At 40.2% G+C, this 23,630-nt stretch overlaps 1 protein-coding gene across 1 annotated transcript in view; it reads left to right on the forward strand.

Moving 5' to 3' along the window:
• Window positions 1–23,630, forward strand: part of EFCAB6 (EF-hand calcium binding domain 6) — a 223,760-nt gene that overhangs the window by 51,764 nt on the left and 148,366 nt on the right. Inside the window, exons 9-11 of the mRNA XM_033118658.1 lie at window positions 2,906–3,018; window positions 15,584–15,708; window positions 21,709–21,857. Coding sequence (XP_032974549.1) covers window positions 2,906–3,018; window positions 15,584–15,708; window positions 21,709–21,857 — 387 coding nt within the window. The remainder of the gene's footprint in view (window positions 1–2,905; window positions 3,019–15,583; window positions 15,709–21,708; window positions 21,858–23,630) is intronic.

Consider the following 23,630-nt stretch of genomic DNA (forward strand, 5'->3'; position numbering starts at 1 on the left):
ATCCAAACAAAACAAATTAAATAATTTTGTGCACGCAATTATAGAACAGAAGCAACACTCTTTTAAAACAGGCAATCAAAAAACAAAACAGTGTTTTATTTGACAATAAACCTTGCATTTGGCACTGCAGTCTCCAACCTAGTAAATCTATAAAAAATGTTACTGTCTGTTTCCCCATCTCGTAAGTATTGAATAATAAAGAACTCCACAAATTTCTATTTGAGATTTTTTTTTAAGCCTCAAAAACAGTACTGTTTTCTTGATAAGGCTTGGAGACTTAATAGAATTGCTTTCCTTTAGAATGGAAACGCAAAAGATGAAAGTAGCCCATTTCTTCAATTGCTTTCATGCTTTTCTTATTGAAGCTCAAGAATATACTCTTTCCTTCAGAAGCTGCTTCAGTATTAATTTTGCCTTTTTAGTTTTTGAGCAAGAAACACAATGCATTTTTTGAATCCTTTTTTTTAAAATCTTATGGCTTTCTGTTTAATATCAGGCCTTGGGGCTCGGCGTGGTAGGAATGGCCTGGACTTTGAGTCAGGCCTGGTGTCAGGCCTGTGCTCTGCCCTCCCTAGTTCCAGGGGCCTTTGGAGGTGCTGGGCCTCTCTGAGACTCAGTTTTCTCCTAAGGAAATGGAGGCTGAAGAGCCGGTGTGAAGGTCTGGTGTGAAGATTCCACGTAGTGTACAAAGTATGCCCACTATGTGCTAGCCACATAGTAGGTGCTTGGTTCACAGTGATGATATCAAACTCTAAAGATCCTATTAGCGCCCTTCACTCTTTGATAAGTAGCTCTTTTTAGGCTGCAGAATACCATCCAGCCTGTGGAAATAAGATTTTATACTTAATCAGACTATTCTGAGACCCATTGGGTTTTTTTTTTTAAACTTTTATTTATTTAAGTGTGTGTTTCCAGGACCCATCAGCTCCATGTCAAGTAGTTGTTTCAGTCTAGTTGTGGAGGGCGCAGCTCACAGTGGCCCATGTGGGGATCGAACCGGCAACCTTGTTGTTAAGAGCACCGCGCTCTAACCAACTGAGCTAACCGGTCGCCCCTGTTTTTTTTTTTTTTTTTTTTTCCTTTCCCATCTTATACCACCCAAGCCTCCATTGCCTTGCAGGCCAAAGTACTTGAACCCAGGTAAAATAATTTATGAACAGCCTGAAAATCTCGCTCGCTCACTCACTCCCTGGAGGTCAGCCTGCTGCCTGAGCCGATGGGTGAAGACCAGGCACAGACATTACCAGGTGGCAATGCCGGAGAGGCTTGTGGGGCTGTTGGCGTCATTTCCTTTGCCCCTAGAGTCGGCCTTCCTGTCTGATGACTTGCCTCTCGGGCTCTGCAGATGTGTGAGCTCTCTGGCCAGAGATGGGTCCCTGGGAAAATAGCCTTGGTTGTTGTATCTTAGGATTGCTTCTGTCTCCCAGGCCTTTATTCTTGTAAAAACGCCTATTGAGATACTGCATGCTTGGGCAGTAATGATGCTTCATTCTTGAAATTTATCTGTGAGGAAATGTTACCACGGGATTCGGTCTGTGCTCAGGGAATATGCAGCAGGTGTGATGAATGTGGGTGGGCGGGGCATCGGGAAAGGCCAGGAGTCTCTTCTGAGCAAATACATACCAGCTTGAAGGAATGTTGGATATTCCCAGAAAACGAGGAATCTGGTGACGAGATTATTTTATCAGCACCTTGGCATTTTCCTGGAGCAGCAGAGTAGCCATCACTTTCTACAGGGCGGCTACTCAAAAGGAAAACATAAGGTGGTACCTTCTGGGTCCTTGAGCTTACAGCCTTCTTTTCACAAGGCAGACACTATGGATGAGAGATGGAGTTATTCTGGGACTCTCAGTGTTAACATCTGGCAGCTATCATGTCTCAGGATAATTTTTCTTATTAGAACAATAGGCAAGATTCATCAGGGTGGAAGAAAAGGTATGCGTTGAAATGAATACATGACATTACTCTTTGTTAAATTTGGAAAACAGAAAAATAACAAATACTTTAAGTGATAATTACTAAATTTTTAGAAAGCAGCGTGAGATTAGGTAATTATAAAAACCAACACATATGGAGATAATGTAACCAAACATTTAAAAACTGTCATTTAAAAAAAAATAAATGTAATAATGCAGAAATTATCTGGGAAATCATTTATCAAATGGCACATTTGAATAATGGGGGAAAAAATTCCAAACATCCTATTTATCTTAACTTAAAAAAAAGAGTATCTCAGTATATTTCTGGGAGAAATATTGGTTGTGTGTAACGGTTTTCTTTTTGCATATCGACATCGTACAATGTGCCAAAAAAGCCCCCCTTCTCGCCACAATTAACTGCTTTGAAACAGCATGTCACCTTGGGCCTCGGTTTCTCTGCTAAAATGATATGCTTGGTCAGGAAGATGGGCTATGTTCTCCCCTCCACCTGGCTCTAGATGTCTCTGGTTATAGAAATTTTATGTTAACGTGTCATGGCCCAGATCCACCTGCCCCCCAACCCCCAATAATTAAAGGAAAGTGGGACGTACTTTTGCTCCGAGTGCAGAGGTGGCTCCCGTGCAGCACAGGCCCTGGCCACCCCCTCCTCCTCCCATAGAAGGGGAGGATCTTCCTGGTGCTGCACGAAGGGCCTTCCTTACTGGGTCCTGAAATGTTCCCGTCCCATTTGAATCTATATGCATCCACCGGTGGACAGAGAAAAGCGGTCACCTTTGAAGTATCTGCATTTTTTTTTAATAAAGTGTAATATTCCCTAGGGTTTACTTTTAATTCCAGCTCTAGCTAGAAACACACATTAAAATTAACATCCACCCCAGTGTGAAGGAAACCTTAGTAACAAACTTTCTTCATTTCAGAGTCTCTGCACCACAATTTCTGATCACTAAAGAATATTTCTCTTTTAGGTTTGCCCAACACTACAGCATTGATAAAGAGACTGGCGTGGATTATAACGTGTTTTTGCAGAACCTCCGTGTAAATAATGACTTGAACCTTCGGCATTCTGTGGGAAAGCGAGGTACGTCCTTTTATTAAAGTATCCTTTGGCGTGGGAATTCCTCTTCTGTGAACGTGTCCCATGGAAACACTGTCAAATATGGAAAATGCATTATCCCCAAAGATAGTCATGGCATCATGATTTATGAGAACAACATAAATGTCAAACAAAGGGAAAGGGTTTGTCTCATCCACATGGTACAGTGGGCGGCCACGAGCCGTGATGACCATGAAGGTCACGATAACGTGGAAAAGGTGTGTGGAATAGCAGCAAGCGATTGGAAAGAAATTCCAGAATACAGATGTAAGTGACATGTCTCTGGGTGTTGTTTGTTTCTTTCTGCTGCTATCAAAATATCTTGATAATGAGCATGTTGTTCCTTTAAAGGTGGGCAAATCTTACTCTGAAAGGGCAAATAGTCTCTACAGTCACATTGGACATGCACAGGCAGCTTAGAGCCTTGAGAAGTAAGCGCTGTCCTTGCTTTGTCCCCGCCGCGTCAGCACAGTGCCAGGTTGTCCACCTGCTGGGTGGTTCTGGAGACGGCGGCTCCGTGAGGCTGAGCGTGAGCAATGCAGTCGCGAGTCTCCCTTTCAGCCCTTTGCTCACTTGAGGCAAGTGGTTTTTTGCTTCAGGGTTTATCGCCTGTGACTGGCTCATTCAAATGGGTTGTCACTGTCTCATTTCAACTTAATTCAGCACAGCCTGTATTCACGGAGCACCTTCCATGATGCTCAGCTCTGCCTCACTAGCAAGCTTACGAATGACCAATTCTCCGATATCAGCTCGGTGTCATTAACCAAGAGAGCTAACAGCAGATTCCAGGACTCTCCTTTGTAAAGCCTCTCAAGTTTGGGGAATTACTACACAAGGTAACCTTCCAGGGTCCTGTACTACGAGACCCTGCATTGGTTACAAAGCAAGTAATATACTCTATCTTTAAGAAGTGTGTGTGTGTGTGTGTGTGTGTTAATATATACATATAATATAGGACATGTATATTGTGTATATATATAATGACACGCATATTAAATAGGACAGGTAAGATAAAATAAGGCACATAAAAAGGAATAACAGAAAGCATCTATTGTGCTCTGTGTACATACTTTATAAACCTTGATTTTAATTTTGATTTCTCTCAATAGCTTTGTAAGGCAGGTGTTATCCCCTTTTTCAGATGGGGAAACTTGGACTCATGGGTTATGAATACATTTCCCAATGTCACACAGCTAGTTTGTGGTGGCATCAAGATTTGAATTGTTCAGCTCCGAAACAAACTGTTTAAGTGCCTTTGAGAGAAGAGCAAATGCCATGGGATGGTCACAGGAGGCAGAGGGATGGCTGCTTAAGAGCCAGGAGGCACTTTCGCAGGACCAGGATCCACAGATTGCCTGTGACAAGCACCGAGGGAATGAGCCCTCGGGGTGGGGGACGTGTTTGTCTGAAGCATGGGCTGTGCGGTTAGCCCGAGTGGGGCCTAAGGTGGCATCTAGACTGATTAGGGAGGGTTCTCCTCACAAGTAAGTTTATACACCAATGTGATAATCATAAGAGTTGCCTCCACATATGGAACACTTGGTGCGTGCCAGGCACTGGGCTACGCAGGTTCCGTACTGTCCCTTCCCATCTTCACTGCAGCTGTGTGAGGTGGGCACAGATGCAGAGGAGTAAAGAGATGAAGTGAATCATCAAACTGGTCCTAACCCCTGTCAGCATTAATCCTGGCATCTTTCCGTACAGATCTGTGCAAAGGAGAGACAGACAGAAATATATTTGTAAAAATAGGTTCACATAGATGCTAATTTTATATAAGGTTTTACTTGAGTAGATCAGATAAATAGAAATGGAAATGAAACTGAGGAAAATTCGACTATCTTTTTTTGGCTGCATGTAATATCACAGGTCACACTTTCCCCCTTCAGAACATCGTAGGCTTTGATCCATTGTTTCCTGGGACTAAGTCTGGCTGTGGAGAAGTCTGAGACCTGCCTGATTTTCTCCCTGGTTGTAACTGGTTGCTTTAAGAATTATTCATCCCTGATTTTTTCTGGTCAAGACGGTGGAGGAAGTAAACGCTGTGCTCACCTCCTCTCACAACCACATCACAATTACAGCTAAACTACAGAACAACCATCACTGAGAATCGCCTGAAGTCTAGCTGAACAGAAGTCCTACAACTAAAGGCATACAGAAGAAGCCACTTGGCTGTGGAGGTCCCCCATTGAGGACTGAGGGGTCCCAGGCCCACACCAGGCTCCCCAGCCCAGGGCTCCAGTGCCAGGAAGAGAAGTCCCTATAGCTTCTGGCTGTGAAAACCCGTGGAAATTGTGGCTAAGTGAGACAGGGCTGCTGCAGTCCTGCAGTCCCAGGTGCTCCTCTTAAAGGGCCCACACATGGACTTCCTTGCTGATGGACTCACTTGCTCTGAGCTCCAGCACTGGGGCAGCAGCTTGAAAGGTGCCAGGGACATACGGGGAGGAACTAAATTGTCTGGCTTCAGAGCGAGGGCTGGAGGGGCAGCTTTCTCCCAGACAAAGGAGCTGGCAGAAGCTATTGTTCCTTTGTTGAGCCGTCCCCTTTTCTGGCATGCAGATTTTCAGGCAGGCACCATAGCTGAGTCATCATCCTGGCTAACACCGGTCATTCACCCAGGCCCTGGGTGATTTCCGGACTCCACCCCAAATTTTAGGCCCACCCAAGCCACTTCCTGTGGCTTTTCCGTACAAACAGCCTGTCTTTGCTCATGCCGCAGACTTTCCTAAAATCTCTCAAAGGTTCACAAAACACAAAGAAACAATGTCAGGCTTCTGTATGTCCCATACCTTTTTCTGAGCAGCCCTAAGCCCGGCATTAGCCACAGCCAGCCTCAGTTGGCTGGGCTTCTTGAGGCACCTCCAAGCCCAGCACAGGTGGTGGCCATCAGTGGATTGCTTTGTGGCTCATGCCAGGTGTCCCTGAGCAGGGCACATGCAGTAGCTGACCTTGGCCTGTGGCAGGGCCCCTCCTGGGAGGCCCTGAGAACTGGCACACCCAGAGGCCAGCTCTGGACTGAGCTGGAGCATCACCAGGTTGCCTCCAAGGACGGCATACCTAAAGGGAAGACTGGCAGGCACCAGAGCCCTGCTACAGCAAATCCTGCTCTGTAGGATCAGCCCCTGCACCACAGCTCCTCCACTGTAGCCATGGCCAGTCCTCACAACCAATCAACTTGAGGGTGAATTTCTTCCATTGACATGCAGACAGCGGACAAGGGTCAACTATAGCAGGAGGACACACACAACCCACACAAGGGACACACCTGGAACATCTAGCTCTGGTGACCAGAGAGACTTTGCTGCTGGGCCCCACAGGACATAACTACATAAGGACCACTCTACTAAGACTGAGAGGCATAGCAGCCCTACCTAATACATAGAAACAAACACAGGGAGGCAACCAAAATGGGGAGACAAAGAAACATGTCCCAAATAAAAGTACCGAGCAAAATTCCAGAAAAAGAACTAAACAAAATGGAGACAAACAATCTACCAGACGCAGAGTTCAAAACACTGGTTACAAGGATGCTCAGTGATCTCAGGGAGAACTTCAACAAAGAGGTAGGAAACAGAAAAATAGAGATAGAAAACATAAAAAAAGAACCAGTCAGAAATGAAGAATACAGTAACTGAAATGAAGAATACATTATAGGGAATCAACAGTAGATTAGATGAAGCAGAGGATTGAATCCGTGATTTAGAAGATGAGATAGCAGAAAACACCCAATCAGAACAGCAAAAAGAAAAAAATGCAAAAAAATGAGGATAGTTTAAGGGACTTCTGGGTCAACATCACACATACCAACATTCTCATCATGGGGTTACCAGAAGGAGAAGAGAGAGAATAAGGAATTGAAAACCTATTTGAAGAAATAATGATGGAAAACTTCCCTAATCTGGTGAAGGAAATAGACTTACAAGCCCAGGAAGTGCACAGAGTCCCAAATAAGATGAACCCAAAGAGACCCACACCAAGACACATCATAATTAAAATGCCAAAGGTTGAAGATGAAGAATCTTAAAAGCAGCAAGAAAAAAGCAGTTAGTTACTTATAAGGTAGCCCCCCTAAAACTGTCAGCTGATTTTTCAACAGAAACTTTGCAGGCCAGAGGGGATTGGCAGGAAATATTCAAAATAATGAAAAGCAAGGACCTACAACCAAGATTACTCTACCCAGCAAAGCTATCATTTAGAATTGAAGGACAGATAATGAGCTTCTCAGACAAAAAAAAAGCTAAAGGAGTTCATCACCACCAAACCAATATTACAAGACATCTCAGAAGGACTTCTTTAAGATGAAAAAGAAAAAAAAATGAATAATAAAATAGCAATAACTACCTGTCTATCAACAATTACTTCAAATGTGAATGGATGAAATGCTCCAATCAAAAGACAGGAGGGGGATTACCAGAAGGAGGCTGGTATGGGGGTAGCCCATATGGGGGCTACCTTATAAGTAACTAACTGCTTTTTTCTTGCTGCTTTTAAGATTCTTCGTCTTCAACCTTTGGCATTTTAATTATGATGTGTCTTGGTGTGGGTCTCTTTGGGTTCATCTTATTTGGGACTCTGTGCACTTCCTGGGCTTGTAAGTCTATTTCCTTCACCAGATTAGGGAAGTTTTCCATCATTATTTCTTCAAATAGGTTTTCAATTCCTTATTCTCTCTCTTCTCCTTCTGGTAACCCCATCTTTTGGTAACCCCAACTGAGCCGGTTAGCTCAGTTGGTTAGAGCATGGTGCTATAACACCAAGGTTGCCGGTTCAATCCCCACATAGACCACTGTGAATTGTGCTGTCCTTAAAAAAAAACAAAAACAAAACAAACATAGGAGGGCTGAATGGATAGGAAAACAAGACCCTTATATGTACTGCCTACAAGAGACTGACTTCAGATCAAAAGATACACACAGACAGAAAGTAAAGGGATGGAAAAATTAATTTCATGAAAATGGAAATGAAAAAAGAAATCCTGGGGTAGCAGTACTTATACTAGACAAAATAGACTTTAAAACAAAGGCTATAAAAGGAGACAAAGACGGACCCTGTAATCCCACTTCTGGGTATTTATCCGAAGAAACCCAAAGTGCTACTTCAAGGGGAACTTGTGCATCCATATGTTCATTACAGAATTGTTCAGAATGGCCAAGATGTGGAGGCAGCCTGGGTGTCTGTCAATGGAAGAATAGATAGAGAGGAGGAGGTACATATATACAATGGAATATTGCTCGGCCATGAAAGGGAATGGTTCTTGTCACTTGTGGCAGCATGGATGGATCTGGAGGGAATCGAGCTGAGTGGAGTAAGTCAGACAGAGAAAGGTAGATACAATGTGATTTCGGTTATATGTGGAATCTAAAGAACAAAATAAACAAAACAGAAACAAACTTATAGATACAGAGAACATTTTGATAGCTGCCAGATGGGAGGGGGATTGGGGAATGGGTGAAAAAGAGGAAGGGATTAAGAAGAACAAATTGGTTGTTACCAAGTAGTCATGGGGATATAGGGTATAGCATAAGGCATATGGTCAGTAGTGTAATAACTATATATGGTGTTAGGTACTAGATTTATCAATGTGATAGATGGGATGGTGTTGGGGGCAGGGTGACCAAGGTGAAGAGATTAAGAAGTGCAAATTGGTGGTTACAAAATAGTCATGGGGATGTAAAGTAAAATATAGGGAATATAGTCAATAATATGGTAATAACTGGGTATAGTGCCAGGTGGGTACTAAACTAGTTAGGGTGATCACTTCTTAAATTATATAAATGTCTAACCACTATGCTGTACACCTGAAATTAATATAAAATAATATTGAGTGTCAACTGTAATTGATAAATTTCAAAAAGAGGGAAAAAGTGAAGGGGAATGAGAAGTTCAAACTTTCAGGTATAAAACAATTATGGGGATATAATATACAGTATAAGGAATACAGTCAATAATATTGTGATAACATAACACAGTGTCAGATGGTTCCTGGACTTTTCATGGTAATCACTTCTTTAGGCATATTAATGTTGAATAACTATGGTGCACACCGGAAACTAATATAATATTGTATGTGAGGTGTATTTTAATAAAAATCTTAAAGAAAAGAATTATTTATCCCTGAATTTAAGTAGTATGGCTAGGATATGTCTTGGTATTGAGCTTTCTGTATCAATTTTCCAAAACACAATCTATTATCAATCTGAAAATTCAATTCTTTATGTCAAGGATTTCTTGTGGTAATAGTATGCATCTTTGAATATCTTCTGTTCTATTTTTCAGATTTTTAACTTCAGTGACACAAATTATCCTTCTGTTGGACTGCTTTTGTCTTCTTGTCATTTAAATTCTCTCAAACCATTTCATTGTCTTTTCCCTCTGTATTCACAATGATCATCTTAGGTCTTTTATCTATATTTGTAATTTGATTTTCATGGAGGTCTATTGTAGTCCTTGCTGCGTCTACTTTATTACTTTTATAATGGTGTTTTCTTTGGTTTACTATATTACTTTTCATCTTGTTTTGCTGTTTTGTCATCTCCTTTTACTGAATTCATGTTCTTAGTAAGATGCTCTGTGAAGTAATTTTGTACCCTGAGTTACATTTTCTTCCAAAATGGGAACTTTGTCTTTTTGCTTTATGTACCTCTCTTTTCTTCCCTGTCCACCTACTCCCTCCCCTGACGTTTTTCCTGTAGAGTTTGCATAATTTCAAGACATTTGGATAAATGGATCCCTTTTATTCCATTATACATCTTTAATATTCAGAATCTACCTTCAAATACTATTATACTCATTCACCTGAAGTGTATGGACTTTACAACCTTGTTTTCCCAATTCTTCTCTCCTGTCCTGTGTTATGTTGCCATCATACATTGTGTTTTTACCTGCATGTAAACACAGACTACATTGCTACCACTTCTGTTGTTCTGCTGAGATTTCCTGGGACTGCATTGATTAGGAGTTTATTTTCCTTTACATTCTCCAATACTGATATAACATTTTTTTATCTGCTAATTCCAACATTTAGGTGACCTTAGAGTTTGGTCTTTATTGAATATCTTTTTTCTTGAATATGGATCACTGTTTCCTGTTGTTTTTTTTCCCTATTTCTAGTAGTTTTGGAATTTATCCTAGGTATAGTATATTTTTCATTGTAGAGACTGTGGATTCTGTTATATTCCTCTGAAGAATTTAAGTTTTTATTTTAGTAGTTTACATGGCTGGACTTAAACTGTAATCTTGTCTTCCCTGAGGGAATTAACACCTGAAATATTTGCTGTTTTAGCCTTAGTTGAGTTTCTTGTTGTCTGCTGTACACATCTGTAGTTCAGAAGTTAGCCAGAGATTTTGGCAGGGTGTATTCACAGACTTTGGAGATCCTCTGCTGTGCCTTTCTTTCTGGGCTTTCCTTCCTTATTTTCGAGATGTTATGGTAGTCCTAAACTCTGTTTTCTGATTCCTAACACCAATAAGACCCTGGGTTTATATTCAAATTCTAGCCATTTAGCATGGTTCTAGCAGTGACTTGTCCTCAGGCAAAAGGACAAGTAACAGGAAACTCAATGAATGTTATTCCATTTTTCTAAGTGTTGACTCCAGTTTATGTCAGTGGCTCTCCGGTGCCTTTAGACAGTTTGTTTATATTTTGGCCAGAGTTTATAATTGTTATCTGCTAGAGGGTTGGTTCAGTATGAGCCAATCTACCATAATTAGAAGCAAAGCTTTCTGGCTGCCCATTTTGTTTTTTTTTTTTTTTTGCTTCAGTTTGTGCTGGTAATTTTTTGTGTGTGTGCTAATTTTTACTATCTTTTTCTTTTGCATATCTTGTTAAGTATTGTAAGAAGGTAAGTTCTATAATACAATTTTAATTCACCATGGAAATCTCATTTTTTCCATTTTATCAATAATTAACAGCAGGCTTTTTTTAATTGGCGATACATATATTAATGATACATGTCACAATGAAAGGCATCTTTGATTTGATTAAATATGAGATATATATCTAGTTATTCTTCTGTATGTTCCTGTTCCTGCAGCATTAGCTCAAGTTCTCATTGCTGCCCCCTAGCTGGTGTCATTTTGTCCGTACCACGGCCCTATTCCCATCTGTCTTCTACACCCAGTCATAGAGATCATTTTAAAATGCCTATTTCCCTATTGAATACTTATTCCTATTGGATAAGTATAATACTTATACTTGTTCTATAACTTTCCTAATGAAATTAAAAATCCTTCAGTTAGAAGGCAAAATCTTTTTGTGGGTGTTCTAAATTAAAGGCATAGTAGTTTGGGGCAGTGGGCCACATCATATTGAAACTCTACACCATGGCTGTCAAAACAAAGGCCTGTTTATTAGTGCGTAGTGGGAAAGGATGAATCCCTAAAAGCAGCTAGCTGTTCATCGTAGCCACTGCCATCCTGTCAGTTCAAAATCCTCAGCCCTAGTGGGTGAATCTTATGGTAGCAGCATATCCTTTCTGGGTTGATTATAATGGAAATTATATTTCTTTAATTTTATTTATTTATTGTATCGAGATATAATTGAATTAAAACATTGTGTTAATTTTTGGTATACAACATAACGATTTGATATATGAGGTAGGACAATTAAGTTCACGAATTCATCCTAGAAAAAGTGCTACATACCTCACTGCTAAACATCACTACGGTCACCTTTGAGGTACTCCCCTTGGGAAGCTATGCACTGATGCCAGCGCCTAGTCCACCCTTCAAAGCAATTTTGGAACTCTTTTTCTGGAATGGCCATCAGAGCTGTCGTCATATTACCCTTGATGTCCTGAATGTCATCAAAATATCTTCCTTTCAATATTTCCTTTATCTTTGGGTAAAGAAAGAAGTCATTGGGGGCCAGATCAGGTGAGTAGGGAGGATGTTCCAATACAGTTATTTGTTTACTGGCTAAAAACTCCCTCAAACAGTGCCGTGTGAGCTGGTGCACTGTCGTGATGCAAGAGCCATGAATTGTTGGCGAAAAGTTCAGGTTGTTATCGTCTAACTTTTCCATGCAGCCTTTTTAGCACGTCCAAATAGTAAACTTGGTTAACTGTCCAGTTGGTACAAATTCATAATGACTAATCCCTCTGATAACAAAAAAGTTTAGCAACATCATATGCTTATATTGCCGAATAATTACCACATTTAGTTAACATCCATCACCACACATCGTTACAAATGGAAACTATTTCATTTGGACCACTGGTTGGCTAACTTGAATTCCCACTTTACTAACTTGCTTGGGAAAAACTACGGAACCCAGACAGTTGCCCAGGGTATCAACCAAACAAAGAAAACTGTGGCATTATGTGGAGCAGTTCAAAGGTCATTTCTAGGTTTTAATTTGTTGTCTACCTTCTGTGGAAGCCATCAAGAAGTAGGTCTTCCTGTCTCACTGACCCAGCTTCCGTAAGATCCCCCCTTTACAAGTGAAAACCTTTCTCACATATGCTCACTAGCTTCTGTCTTTCTTATTTGCCTCTCCAGTCATTTTGGTTATTTGAAGCCTGATCTCTAGTAGATTCCTTGGGAAGTGCTCCTGGAAACGGTATTCTCTGATTTCTTACATCTTCACAACAGTTCGTGGCCTTCCCAGTTAAGAAATCAGTTTGTCTGGGTATCAAATCTTGGGCTCAGATTTTCTTTCCTCGTGTATTTTAATACACTGTGTGTCCACTGAGGCCCAGGCGGCACATTCACCATCTCATCCTCATAACGAGGGGACCATCTGAGGCACAGGCACTGTTTTCTGTCTCTTTTTGCACGAGGGAAAAAGCACAAGGTTGCGTGGTTAGTGGTTGAAGGTGGCAGAGCCAATAATCACGTCCAGGCAGTCTGTTTCCAGAGTCGGCACTCCTCCCATTTGGATTGTTCCAACGTTTCTGAATTTTCACGGACTTAGGAAATTCCCCCGCGAAACGCTTCGATGGCACTCCAGCCTCGACACACGTGGGCAGGTAAATTCTATACCGCTTCTCATTTTTCTAGATTGAAATTTTTACTTACTAGTGTTTTAATAGTATTTGTTTCTGTGTGATGGTCTTAGACGTTTTGGAAGCTATTATTAAGAGAGCTTTCATTTTAAAGTACATGTCACTTATTTACATTTGTTCCAAAAGTTTGCTTTTACAAGTAGCACGTGATTCCACTTACCTCTTTACAGACATTTTTATTTCTCATATGAACTCCTGCTTTTCTATTATCTATGAATGATCAGGATAAAATTTGTTAATATATGTTCATTTTGGGGAGGAAATGTGTTATACAAGGACTAACTACCAAGAGCTATCTATAGGTTTGCTGCTGTTTTTATCTCTGTTAAGAGGGAGTCTCTAGTTCAGATATTTGCTGCTGTCCAGTCCCTACGAATTTTCTACATAGAGAACGATATTTTCTATTCATTTGAAAACATATTTCTGTTTTTGCTAAGTTTGTGTTCTTAATAAGCCACCATCATCTTGCCGTCATCAAAAGCACCATCCATCTGGGCACGTGAAGCAGTGACGCTGGGGGACGATTTCCTTCCGCTGCGCTTACGTCATACCTCAGTGCCCCCTGAAGCGTTGGGTTTCTTCTCCACCCGGTTTCACATCAGCAGAGACTCCTTCAGAGGAAATTTAGGGGATACCGGAAGGTGGCAGGAATTATCAAGCTGCACCGAAGAATGGAAGGTGGTGTACCTCTGAGGGTAGGGAAGCCCCTGGATGTGGCGTCATTTAGTGTGTGGCCGACCCTGTTGTGGCAGCTGGAGCTGCACGAGTTCCTGGAAGATGCGCTCCGGAGGGCAGGCCTCCCACCTCAGCCAGCCCTCCGTCCTGCAGGGCCTGGCGTGCTGTTTCCCCAGCACCAGTGGGCTTCAGGACATGTGCTGTGTGCGTCCCTGTGAACTGCCATTGGCGCACCAGTGCCCAGGCGAGGGCGCACAGGACGCGCTGACAAAGCCGGGGCTGGAGACCCTTCCCGTGTGTGCCCCACCGAGTCAGATCCGGTTCTCCCGCGCGGCTTCCTCGTCCGCGATGGGACTGTGTGCCGAGACCCACTGGCGCCCCAGCACTGCAGACCGAGTTCTGAAGGACTGGCTTTCATTTCACTGTGTAGCCAGAGGGTCCACTGGGGGAGGGTTTTCCTTTTCCTTTGCTTCTCCTTTTTTTTTTTTTTTTTTGAGATAGGAAATGGAATTCCAGATGACTGGCAGTTTGTTAGCTGCAGCTGAGTGGTTATGTGTGCTTAATTTGAGTGAAGCTTATTTGTAGACATTTTAGGAAATAAATCTGGGAAACCATTTGTGATTCTGTGCAGTCATCTTTGAGAAAGAAAATGGCTATATTTTAGATTTATTCTCTTTTATTGTAAAAGTAATACATGCTTTTTGAAAAAAAAAGCCAGAAAAGACGTACACACAAAATAACAATTCCCTGTAATCCTACCACTATATTCTTTTTTGGTGGATTATTCTCAGACTTTGTTTCGGATGGATGGACGGATGGATGGACAAATATACAAAATAAGTGTTAAAATGAAAATTAAATTATGCCAGGTGTCCTATATTTCAATCATGAAATAATATATATCAAAGGAAATTTCCATGTCCATTAATTTAGACAAGTACTTTTGTTTTGAATATCTGTGTGGTATTTTATAAGCTTGATGAACCACAATTTATAAAAGCAGTCCTCTATTAATGAGCATTTAAATTGTATCAATTTTTTCCTCTCATAAACAATGTAGAAAGCATCCTTACTCAAATGCATTTGTTGAGTGGTCCCATTATTCCTTTAGTATAAATTCTAGAAGGGGACTTAAGTGTATTCAAGTACCAGGTTTTCTATACACAAGCTAGAACTAACTGCTTGCTTTCTTTATCACTCCCTTTAATCCCTGCCTATTTGACAAGTGGAAAAAAATGTTAATTGTACTTTTTAAATTACCAGTGAGTTTGAGCAGTTTTTCATGTTTATTGGATTTTGAAAATGCTTTTTGTGTGAGTTACCTGTTTATAATCTTGGTCTGTTGTTCTGTTGGGTATTTATATTTATCTTATTGATTCATAAGAGCTACTCATATATTATGGATATAACCTGTATTTCCCATGTATATTATAATAGTTTTTCCCACTCATTTTTCTTTCATTGTTATTTGTGTGCGTTTTTTAACCAAACAAAAATAAATATATTATTAGACCTAGTCACTGTTTCAATGATTTCTGACGCCAATGTGTTCCTTAGAAAGGACTTTTCATACAAACATTATGTATTATATGTATTATGTAATTGTCATCTTAATTTCCTTCCTACTTCTATGGTTTTATTATTCTACTTAATGTACAATTTAAGGTTTATCCTCGAATAAGATAGCAGGTAGATTAATTTTAGTTTTTTTCTAAAATGTTCATCCAGTTATTTTAATACCATTTATTACATAGTGCGTCATGTTTTGGTTTATTAAAGTCTCCATTTTTACCAGACAGGCTATGATGTAAAGGAAACATATTTAAATGTACCTTTGAAAATATTAATAAACTAAATCTCTTTTGTTTTAATAGAGGTCTCATGGGAGAATCAACAAGTCAAAAATTCCAAAAGGGAGTTCCTTCCCAATTTTGATTCATCTGGTGATGTCTGGAAAGACTACTCCTTAGATGACATTGCAAGGACCTTTTGCCAAGAGGTAAGAATGTTTTCCTAATGCCAGGGTTATGGAAAGTGTGGACCGAGAAAACTGACAGCTGTGGAAAACCATTTGGTCTAGACATTTCTAAAATTAGTTTTGAACCTACCTCCACCTCTCCAACCCCTGAGAGTTCCTCCATCTCCTCATAGCAATAATACATGGGTAATAGTAATGGTGATAAGAGATGGATTCTTAAGTACCTCCTTTGTGCTACTCATTCAATCTTACAAGAAATATTTAAGACTTGTATAAAGACATGATACAACTTTATTGAGTAAAATAAAGGAAAACTTGAATAAATAGACGTCTTTTCTAGTTCTTGAGTTGGAAGATTCAATATTAATGCTTGCTCTCCCTACATTCGGATGGAGAGATACATACATTTTCTTTTGAAAGTTATAATAGAGGGCTTATCCTACCACATATAGAATACTTTATAAAGGTATAAGAATTAAGACAATGTAGCCTTGGTACAGCAATGGACATTCAAATTGATTTGCAACAGTGGTTGGACAACGGACCAATCTTGATGTGTGAATTTAGCAATGGATGTGAGGCATCCCGTAAGATGTGGTAGGATGGGGAGTGGAACATTCAGTAATTATTATCGGGTAATGCACTGGCCAGCCATTTGGGGGAAGAAAGCTTTGTAACCTTCCGCTCTTCCCACCAAAATAAATTCTATGGGCATCAACTATGTAAATTTAAAAATAAATAATGTGGCTGAAAATTTTTTAATCTTGAAACTTAGACTTCTAAGCATGAAGGAAAGCCCTAACACCATAAAGGGAAAGACTGATAAAATAGATTACATTAAAATGAGAAAGCTTTTGTACAATGAAACTTTGTATAAGCAAGTGATAAACTTGGCAAAATACGCGTGTGTGCCACATAAACACCAGATGAATAATAACAGCTCCTAATGTACATAGCACTTTTACAAATTATTAATACAAAATTTTCAGTAGAAAATTGTCAATGAGGAAGAAAATTAACAAAAGCCGATGTTGATGAGGATTTCGGAGAAGTGAGCGGTTTAATATACTCTTGGTCAGTTGGTAAAACTTGTTCTCTCTTGGTGTCGGTGAGTTCATTATCGTCATAAAAACATGCCCATCACATGACCATAGGATGGCCACGGGCTTGAAAATTAATCTGGGGAACGTAATTTGGTGGTTACCAGAAGGTAAAGGGGTTGGGGGGTGGGGGATGAGGGTGAGGGGGATCAAATGTATGGTGATGGAAGGGGAGCTGACTCTGGGTGGTGAACACACAATGTGATTTATGGATGATGTGATACAGAATTGCACACCTGAAATCTATGTAATTTTACTAACAATTGTCACCCCAATAAATTAAAAATAAATTAAAAAAAAAAAAACATGCCCATCACAAAACATGACCATCACAAGAAAATGTAAGCAATTCTGAAAAGTATCAAGAAGAAAGGAATAGATTATTCAAAATCCACCATCCAGAAATAGTCTGAGGCAACATTTGGTGAACATACTTCCAGGCCTGTCTTTATTCGTATATATAGAAGGATGGCCGCCTCAGTGGGTGGATGGGTGGAGACATACATAGATGGAATCTGATAAGAAGAGAATCATGAGCATGCGCTGTCTCTCTTTCTCTCTCTCTCTCTTTCTCTCTCTCTCTCTCTCTCTCTCTCTCTCTTTTTTTTTTTTTTTTTTTTTTTTTTTTACAAATAAGGCATATTTAATTTAAATTTCTTTGAATTTACCAGAAGTAAAGAAACGAGCATCATCACCTTCATACTTACCATTTCATGGGGCTGCCTACGTCGTACGTGCCGGGCAGTGTTGCAAACGCCTCACAGGTGTTCTCCTGTTCAGTCTTCGCAGCCACTCCATGCGTTAGGCACTGTGTCATCCTGGTTACAGGGGAGGAAGCTGGGCACAGAGAGATTTCATGGCTTGCCCAAGGTTACCCTTCCAGTAAGGCGTGGAGCCAAGTTCAGACCCCAAAGTCATTGCTCACAATGCTGCCCTCACATGAAGCTAAAGATGTTTATGAACTTGGGATAAACATTTCATTACCACAAGACACATTAGGTCCCCAAAGGGACTGTGAGACAAGAAAGGAGATTCAGAAAGCCATTAGGAGTTGGATAAATGAAGGTGTTTTTGAAGGATGCCCCAGTTACAGACAGTGGGGGCTGGCTCTCCGCTGTGAAACCCAGTGACTGGCACGTCCCGGCTTCCTTCCCACCCCTTACTCCCACCTCCCAAGTTTTGCTGTTTATATTTGGTTCTTAGTCAGAGCTGATAATATTTACATTCTGTCCTGTTACCATAATTCCCCCAGTTGTTTTGCCTTTGTTTTATTTTTACATGGATTTAATGCACATCACTGTATTTCAGTGTTTACCATAGTTTATTCCCTTTCAGAGTTCTTTATTTTGATTTGTTCTTTGGTTGGCTGATTTCATTGTCAAGTAATTTCCTTAAGAAAGGGTCATGAGTGCCTTTTCCCTTTGTTTTCTCATATTTGAGATCATCTCCCTTTTGCTTTTTTACTAGAACAGCTTGGCTGGGTGTAATTCTTCCATCATTGTTTCTTTTTCTCAAAATGTTGTATTTACCCATTGTCTTCTGGCATCGGGTGTTCTTGAGAAGAAGGCTGAGGTCACCTTGTAGGTGATTTTTTTTCTCCCTGACCTACATGCTTAAAGTATTTCTTCTTTATCCTGGAAATTAAAAAGCAAACTAAGCTGTTTTGGCATGGAGTATTTTGTCCATGTTTCCTGGAGCTCAGTGTATTCTTTTGATGTACAGATTCAGTTCTTTCATTTCAGGAAAATCTCCCCTGTGTCTTATCATGGAAATCTTCAGCCTGCCTCCATCATACTCTCCTTCCTTCCGTCTTCCTTCCGTCTTTTCTTTCTGCACTGGTATTCCCAGTTATCCTTACATTGGATCATCTTTGTCTGGCCTTGATAACTCTCTTCTCTCCGATTGCTTTCATCATTTTCTCTTTTTCCTCCGCCTTCTTTGAGATTCTTAAAAGCCATTCCTTTATTATGAATTTTAATTTCATCCTTGTCTCTTATTCTTGCTGTTCCTAATTTGTTTATTAGCTCCTACAATTATGTTATTTTTATTTTCTATTTTCTTAGCTTGGAAATACCCTGTTTCCCCGAAAATAACACCTAGCTGTACAATCAGCTCTAATGCGTCTTTTGGAACAAAAATTAACATAAGACCCGGCTTATATTATGTTAGATAAGACTAAGTCTTATATTATAGTAAAATAAGACCGGTCTTATATTAATTTTTGCTCCAAAAGATGCATTAGAGCTGATTGTCCGGTTAGGTCTTACTTTCGGGAAACACGGTATCCCTCTCATCTCTTTTATTGTTTTATCATCTTGTCTTCAAGATTTTCCTTTAATGAATTCATGTTTTTATTTAGTTCCTTTTTATGATATGAAACCTTTGCAGGTGATGTGTTTATGTTTTTTTGTATAATGTTTCCTTACAGACTGGGTTCTTTGTCTTTTGCTTGATGTTTGCTTCTCTTTCTTTCTTTTCTGTAGTCTGTTTGCACAGTTGCCAACACATTGATTTTCATCCCACTTGTGCTTAGGATGAGAATCACCCCTATTAGGGATTTGGCTGCATGATCGTTACCACTGCTGTACTGTTTTCCATTATCTAAATACACACAAATTATATGCTTTCCTACGGATGGACGTTTGAATTGCTTCGTGTTTTGTGTTAATCCAAATGGTGCCACTTTGAGTGGTTGAATGTAGACATACCTTCTGGTGCGTATGTGCAAAGGTTCTCTAGAAATTGCACCTAGGAGTGGATTGACTTGCTAGGTTGTAGTGAACCCACTCCTCAGTTTTAATTGATGGTGTCAAACTGTTTTTCAAAATATCTGTTTGCACTCCCACCAGAAGCACTCGAGCATCCCTATCGTTCTGCGTCCTCACCAACACTTGGTATTTATTGTTAGAATTTAAAATTGTTCCCAGCCCGAAGCAGATGAAATGGCATCTCAGCTATGATTTTCATTTTCATTTCCCTTTCAACTGATGCGTCGAATAGATTTTTACATTTTGCAGCCTTTCTTGAGAACATTTTTGATAAAAAAAATAAATATTCATTTTTGACAAATATTTAGTGAGTGCCCACAACATGCCGAATTGTTCTTCATTCTAGGTAATTATCAGTGAACAAAACAGACAGTCTCCACTCTCGTGGAGACTGCATGACTGTGCATCAGGGAGAGAGAGGTGAAACAAACACATTCATAGATACAACTTTCCTTGAGTGTCTGACTGAAAAGGACAGGGTGCCATGAGGGAGAGTAACGAGGGGAACCTCATTTAGACTGGGGACCAGAGGAACGTTTATAAAAATTAAATGTGTAAGCAGGGAAAATAAGTGTATCTCTCACTTGTCCATCGATACTATGATGGCGTGCCATGTGTCATTTAAAAGTGTGATGTAAATATACACTAGTTCTTATGGGGAAAAAAATTCATAACATTGTTAAATGAAAAGAGCATTTGTCAAATCTGAAAGTGTAGTACGATCTCATTTTTGTAAAATTATAATACCTGTTTATATAATTATGATGGGAGTGTGGGGAACACGATATCAAAAACTGGATGGTAAGAGTCCCAGGTATCACTATGTCCTTTTTTATACTTTGCTGAATTGCTTGCATTTTTATCTTTTGTTTCATTATAAACAGTAACAATGAAAAGTCCGAAAAGGTTGTACATGTCACAAAGATAATTGTTTCTGTTTCACTTCCTGCTCTTTTTCTGTAAGCTCTTGATGTCAGAAAAGCTCTCCTCTGCAACAAACCTTATTGGACACCAAATGTCATTAAGATGTTAAAAGTGGATTTCATTAATCCAGTAAACACACCAAGGCCCCACTCCAATACTGGCGCTGGTTTCTCTCCACGAGAGTCTTCCCCGGCACCCCTCCTCCCTGCAAGAGGGCAAATTTAGCTACATTTTGGGTTAATTTTACACAACTTTCTAAGAAGCTCAGGCTGTGTGGTTCTTTAAATATTTTCAAAGATTTTCCCTGTAGAATTCCAATATTCCTGTACACTCTGAGGAAATTTTAATGAACCTGCTTCTTAGTCCTTTTGTGGAAAGAGACTCTTGTACAAGTATTTCCACATTCCAGCAGTTTTTTTTGTTTGTTTGTTTCTTTGTTTTTAAGCTGCCTTTTATAGCAGGTTGTGGCTATTTTGTTTATCTTCTTATCCCAGTTAGCAGGAAAAACTGAATTCAGACAGGGTGGGAAAATGGAGATGGTTGGAAATATTGGAGGATATTGTTATTACCCAATAATAAACAGCAGGAAAACCTTTGGAAATAAAACCAATCTTCATAGTGTTTTTACGAGTCATATAAAAATCAGTGGTTAACCTACTTTACTGCATTTTCGAAGTCCCGTAAGCAAAGCTCATCCACCCCGATTCTCTGCAAGAATGCCCCATTAAGAAAAAGCAGAATGATGAAAGAAACGTCCAATGCATACTGTTTATGCAATCCTTATATCAATAATTTCTCTTATCATAAAAGCTACTTCTATTTTTAATAAAATGTTGCCAGCTTTTTTGTTTGATTGACCTGACTTAATCAAGAGAACAGTAGGGTGGGCTCACAGTAGGGGGATGGCTTGAAAGTATATTAAGGAAGATGTATCAAGCTGGCAGCTCCACTGAGTATTTTTAGCTCTGAAATTTGAGGTGGAGCTATTATGTGTGCTGTTTTTCCCGGCCCAACACGTCTACCTTGTCAGTTGAGTAGCTGTGACTGGGGATATTGTTTTGTAGTTAGCTCATCAATTAAACATTTGAAGTTCAGTACATGCCATCGTAACCTTTTTGATCAGTTTTTGGAGAGGAAAATGTGAAGAGGTTTCGGTAAAAATAAGTGCTTGAATAGCTCCGTGAAGTTGATTTCTGTGAAGGCAACACTCTAATTTTAATTTGTTGCAGCTTTCGAAGTCCTATGAAAGGGTTGAAAAAGCCCTGAGTGCAGGGGACCCCTCCAAATGTGGGTGCATATCTTTGAATTACCTCAAGATTGTCCTCGATACCTTTGTATACCGATTACCGAGAAGAATTTTTATCCAGTTAATGAAAAGGTAAGAGTCCCATTGTTTCCTTGACATCCCCCCCCCAAACGTCAACCATGAGGATAAGGAACAGCTTCATTTATTTTTTATTACAGTATTGGAGGTTTTTACTATTGAAAATGTCAAATGCATGCGAAAGTAAAGAGAATAAGAGGATGAATCCACTGATGTACCCACTACCCAGCTCCGACACTCAGCTCCCAAGTCAAGCGTTTCATTTACATCCCTGCCCATTTTTCCTCAACCCCAGATATTTTTGAAACAAATACCAGGCAGCATGTTTCATTGAAAATATCTCACTATGTGTCTCTAAAAGACAAGAACTCTTTTTCAAAAACATGGTGAATAAACCGTTTTCACACATAGTAGAGTTTTCAATAGCAATAAATATCCAGTCAGGGTTCAAATTTAACCGATTGCCTCAGATTTTCTTTTACAATTCATTTGAGTCAGGATCCACATGAGGTCTGTACATTTCCATTGATTGATGAGCCACACAATTCTTTTTTAATCTCTCGGGTCCCGCTCCATTTCTTAATTCCTTCCCCTGTGAAGCATTTGTAGAAGAACTCTGGGTGGTTTGTCACGTGGGGTTTCTTAACCATGTCAATCTGACCGATTGCAACGCACAGTCACATGGAACGTGTTCTCCTGTCTCCCTCTCCCAACGCCCTGCCCCTCAGTTGATAGATATACAGGCCCGTGTGCAATCTGGGGGCAAGAATATTGCGTAGGTGGTGGCGAGCATGTGTGACTGGTTGTGTCTCTGTGTGGCGTGAGCGGCCATGTCGATCACACCAGTATCTACTCATTGACTAGAGGTTGTAGAGAGACGAGATCCCATGTCCGTCGTTTCTTCTTTCATTGGTTGAAATACTTCTGTAATGAAACGTCCCCTCTCCAGCTACCTGGCAACAAGGAGACACCATTAGCAGAAGAAAGGCAGGATATCTTTGGTTCTCTCCCTTCATCTGCCACTTTTCAAAATAATCAATTGGTTTCCTAACATCCTCCAAAAATGAGCAAAGAGTGATTTTTCTTAAAAAATACTCTTACGAACTCATGAATAGAAACATGTGATGTGTTTCCATTCATTACAGTTGTTCTTCTCATTGATATTCTACTTGTTCCATCCTGGCCAGGGGGAGCCTTTTCGTGTCGGCCCCCGAGTCTGTTGACGTGACCCTAATAGTCTCTGATAGCCCTCTTGCTTTCTGGTACGATGCAGGGCTCCAGGCTCTTCTGGTACTTCTCTTCCCTACCCCCCACCCCTGAGCTGGGATAAACCATTTCTCCAAGGATCCCTGTTTGTTTCCTTTTAGTTGGAAATGGTATATAGAGACCAAAGTCTAGGTAAGGAATACTGTCTTTAATTTACCTGGTTTTCTGTGCAGGTAACTCAGAGAACCTCCTCTCGGGGTGTAGGGTTGAGGCTCATGAAAAGATTGTCCTATGAAACTCTGGATAATTGGTGGATTCCTCGGGGTTATTTAGAAAGGGGAGGCATGAAAGAAGGAGGAGGAAAAATAGTATTAAGTTAGATCTGTTGGGTCTGTTTCGCACTGTACCCCCCTTTCCTTCTCAGCACTCTGTATATTCAGAGAGTCAATGTGTACAACTGTGACATCTAGAGTGAAAGGCCCAATTTGGCCCTAGGAGTGAATATTTCTGCGGCTCAGAAAACAGCTCTACTGTCCTGCCTACACGTAGCGAAATGTTTTAGGAATTACTTTCTTGGATAACTAGAAATTACATAGCCATTTCTTTTTATTTCATTTTCAA

Source organism: Rhinolophus ferrumequinum, chromosome 10 (genome assembly GCF_004115265.2).
Source record: "Rhinolophus ferrumequinum isolate MPI-CBG mRhiFer1 chromosome 10, mRhiFer1_v1.p, whole genome shotgun sequence".
Classification (NCBI taxonomy): Eukaryota; Metazoa; Chordata; class Mammalia; order Chiroptera; family Rhinolophidae; genus Rhinolophus; species Rhinolophus ferrumequinum.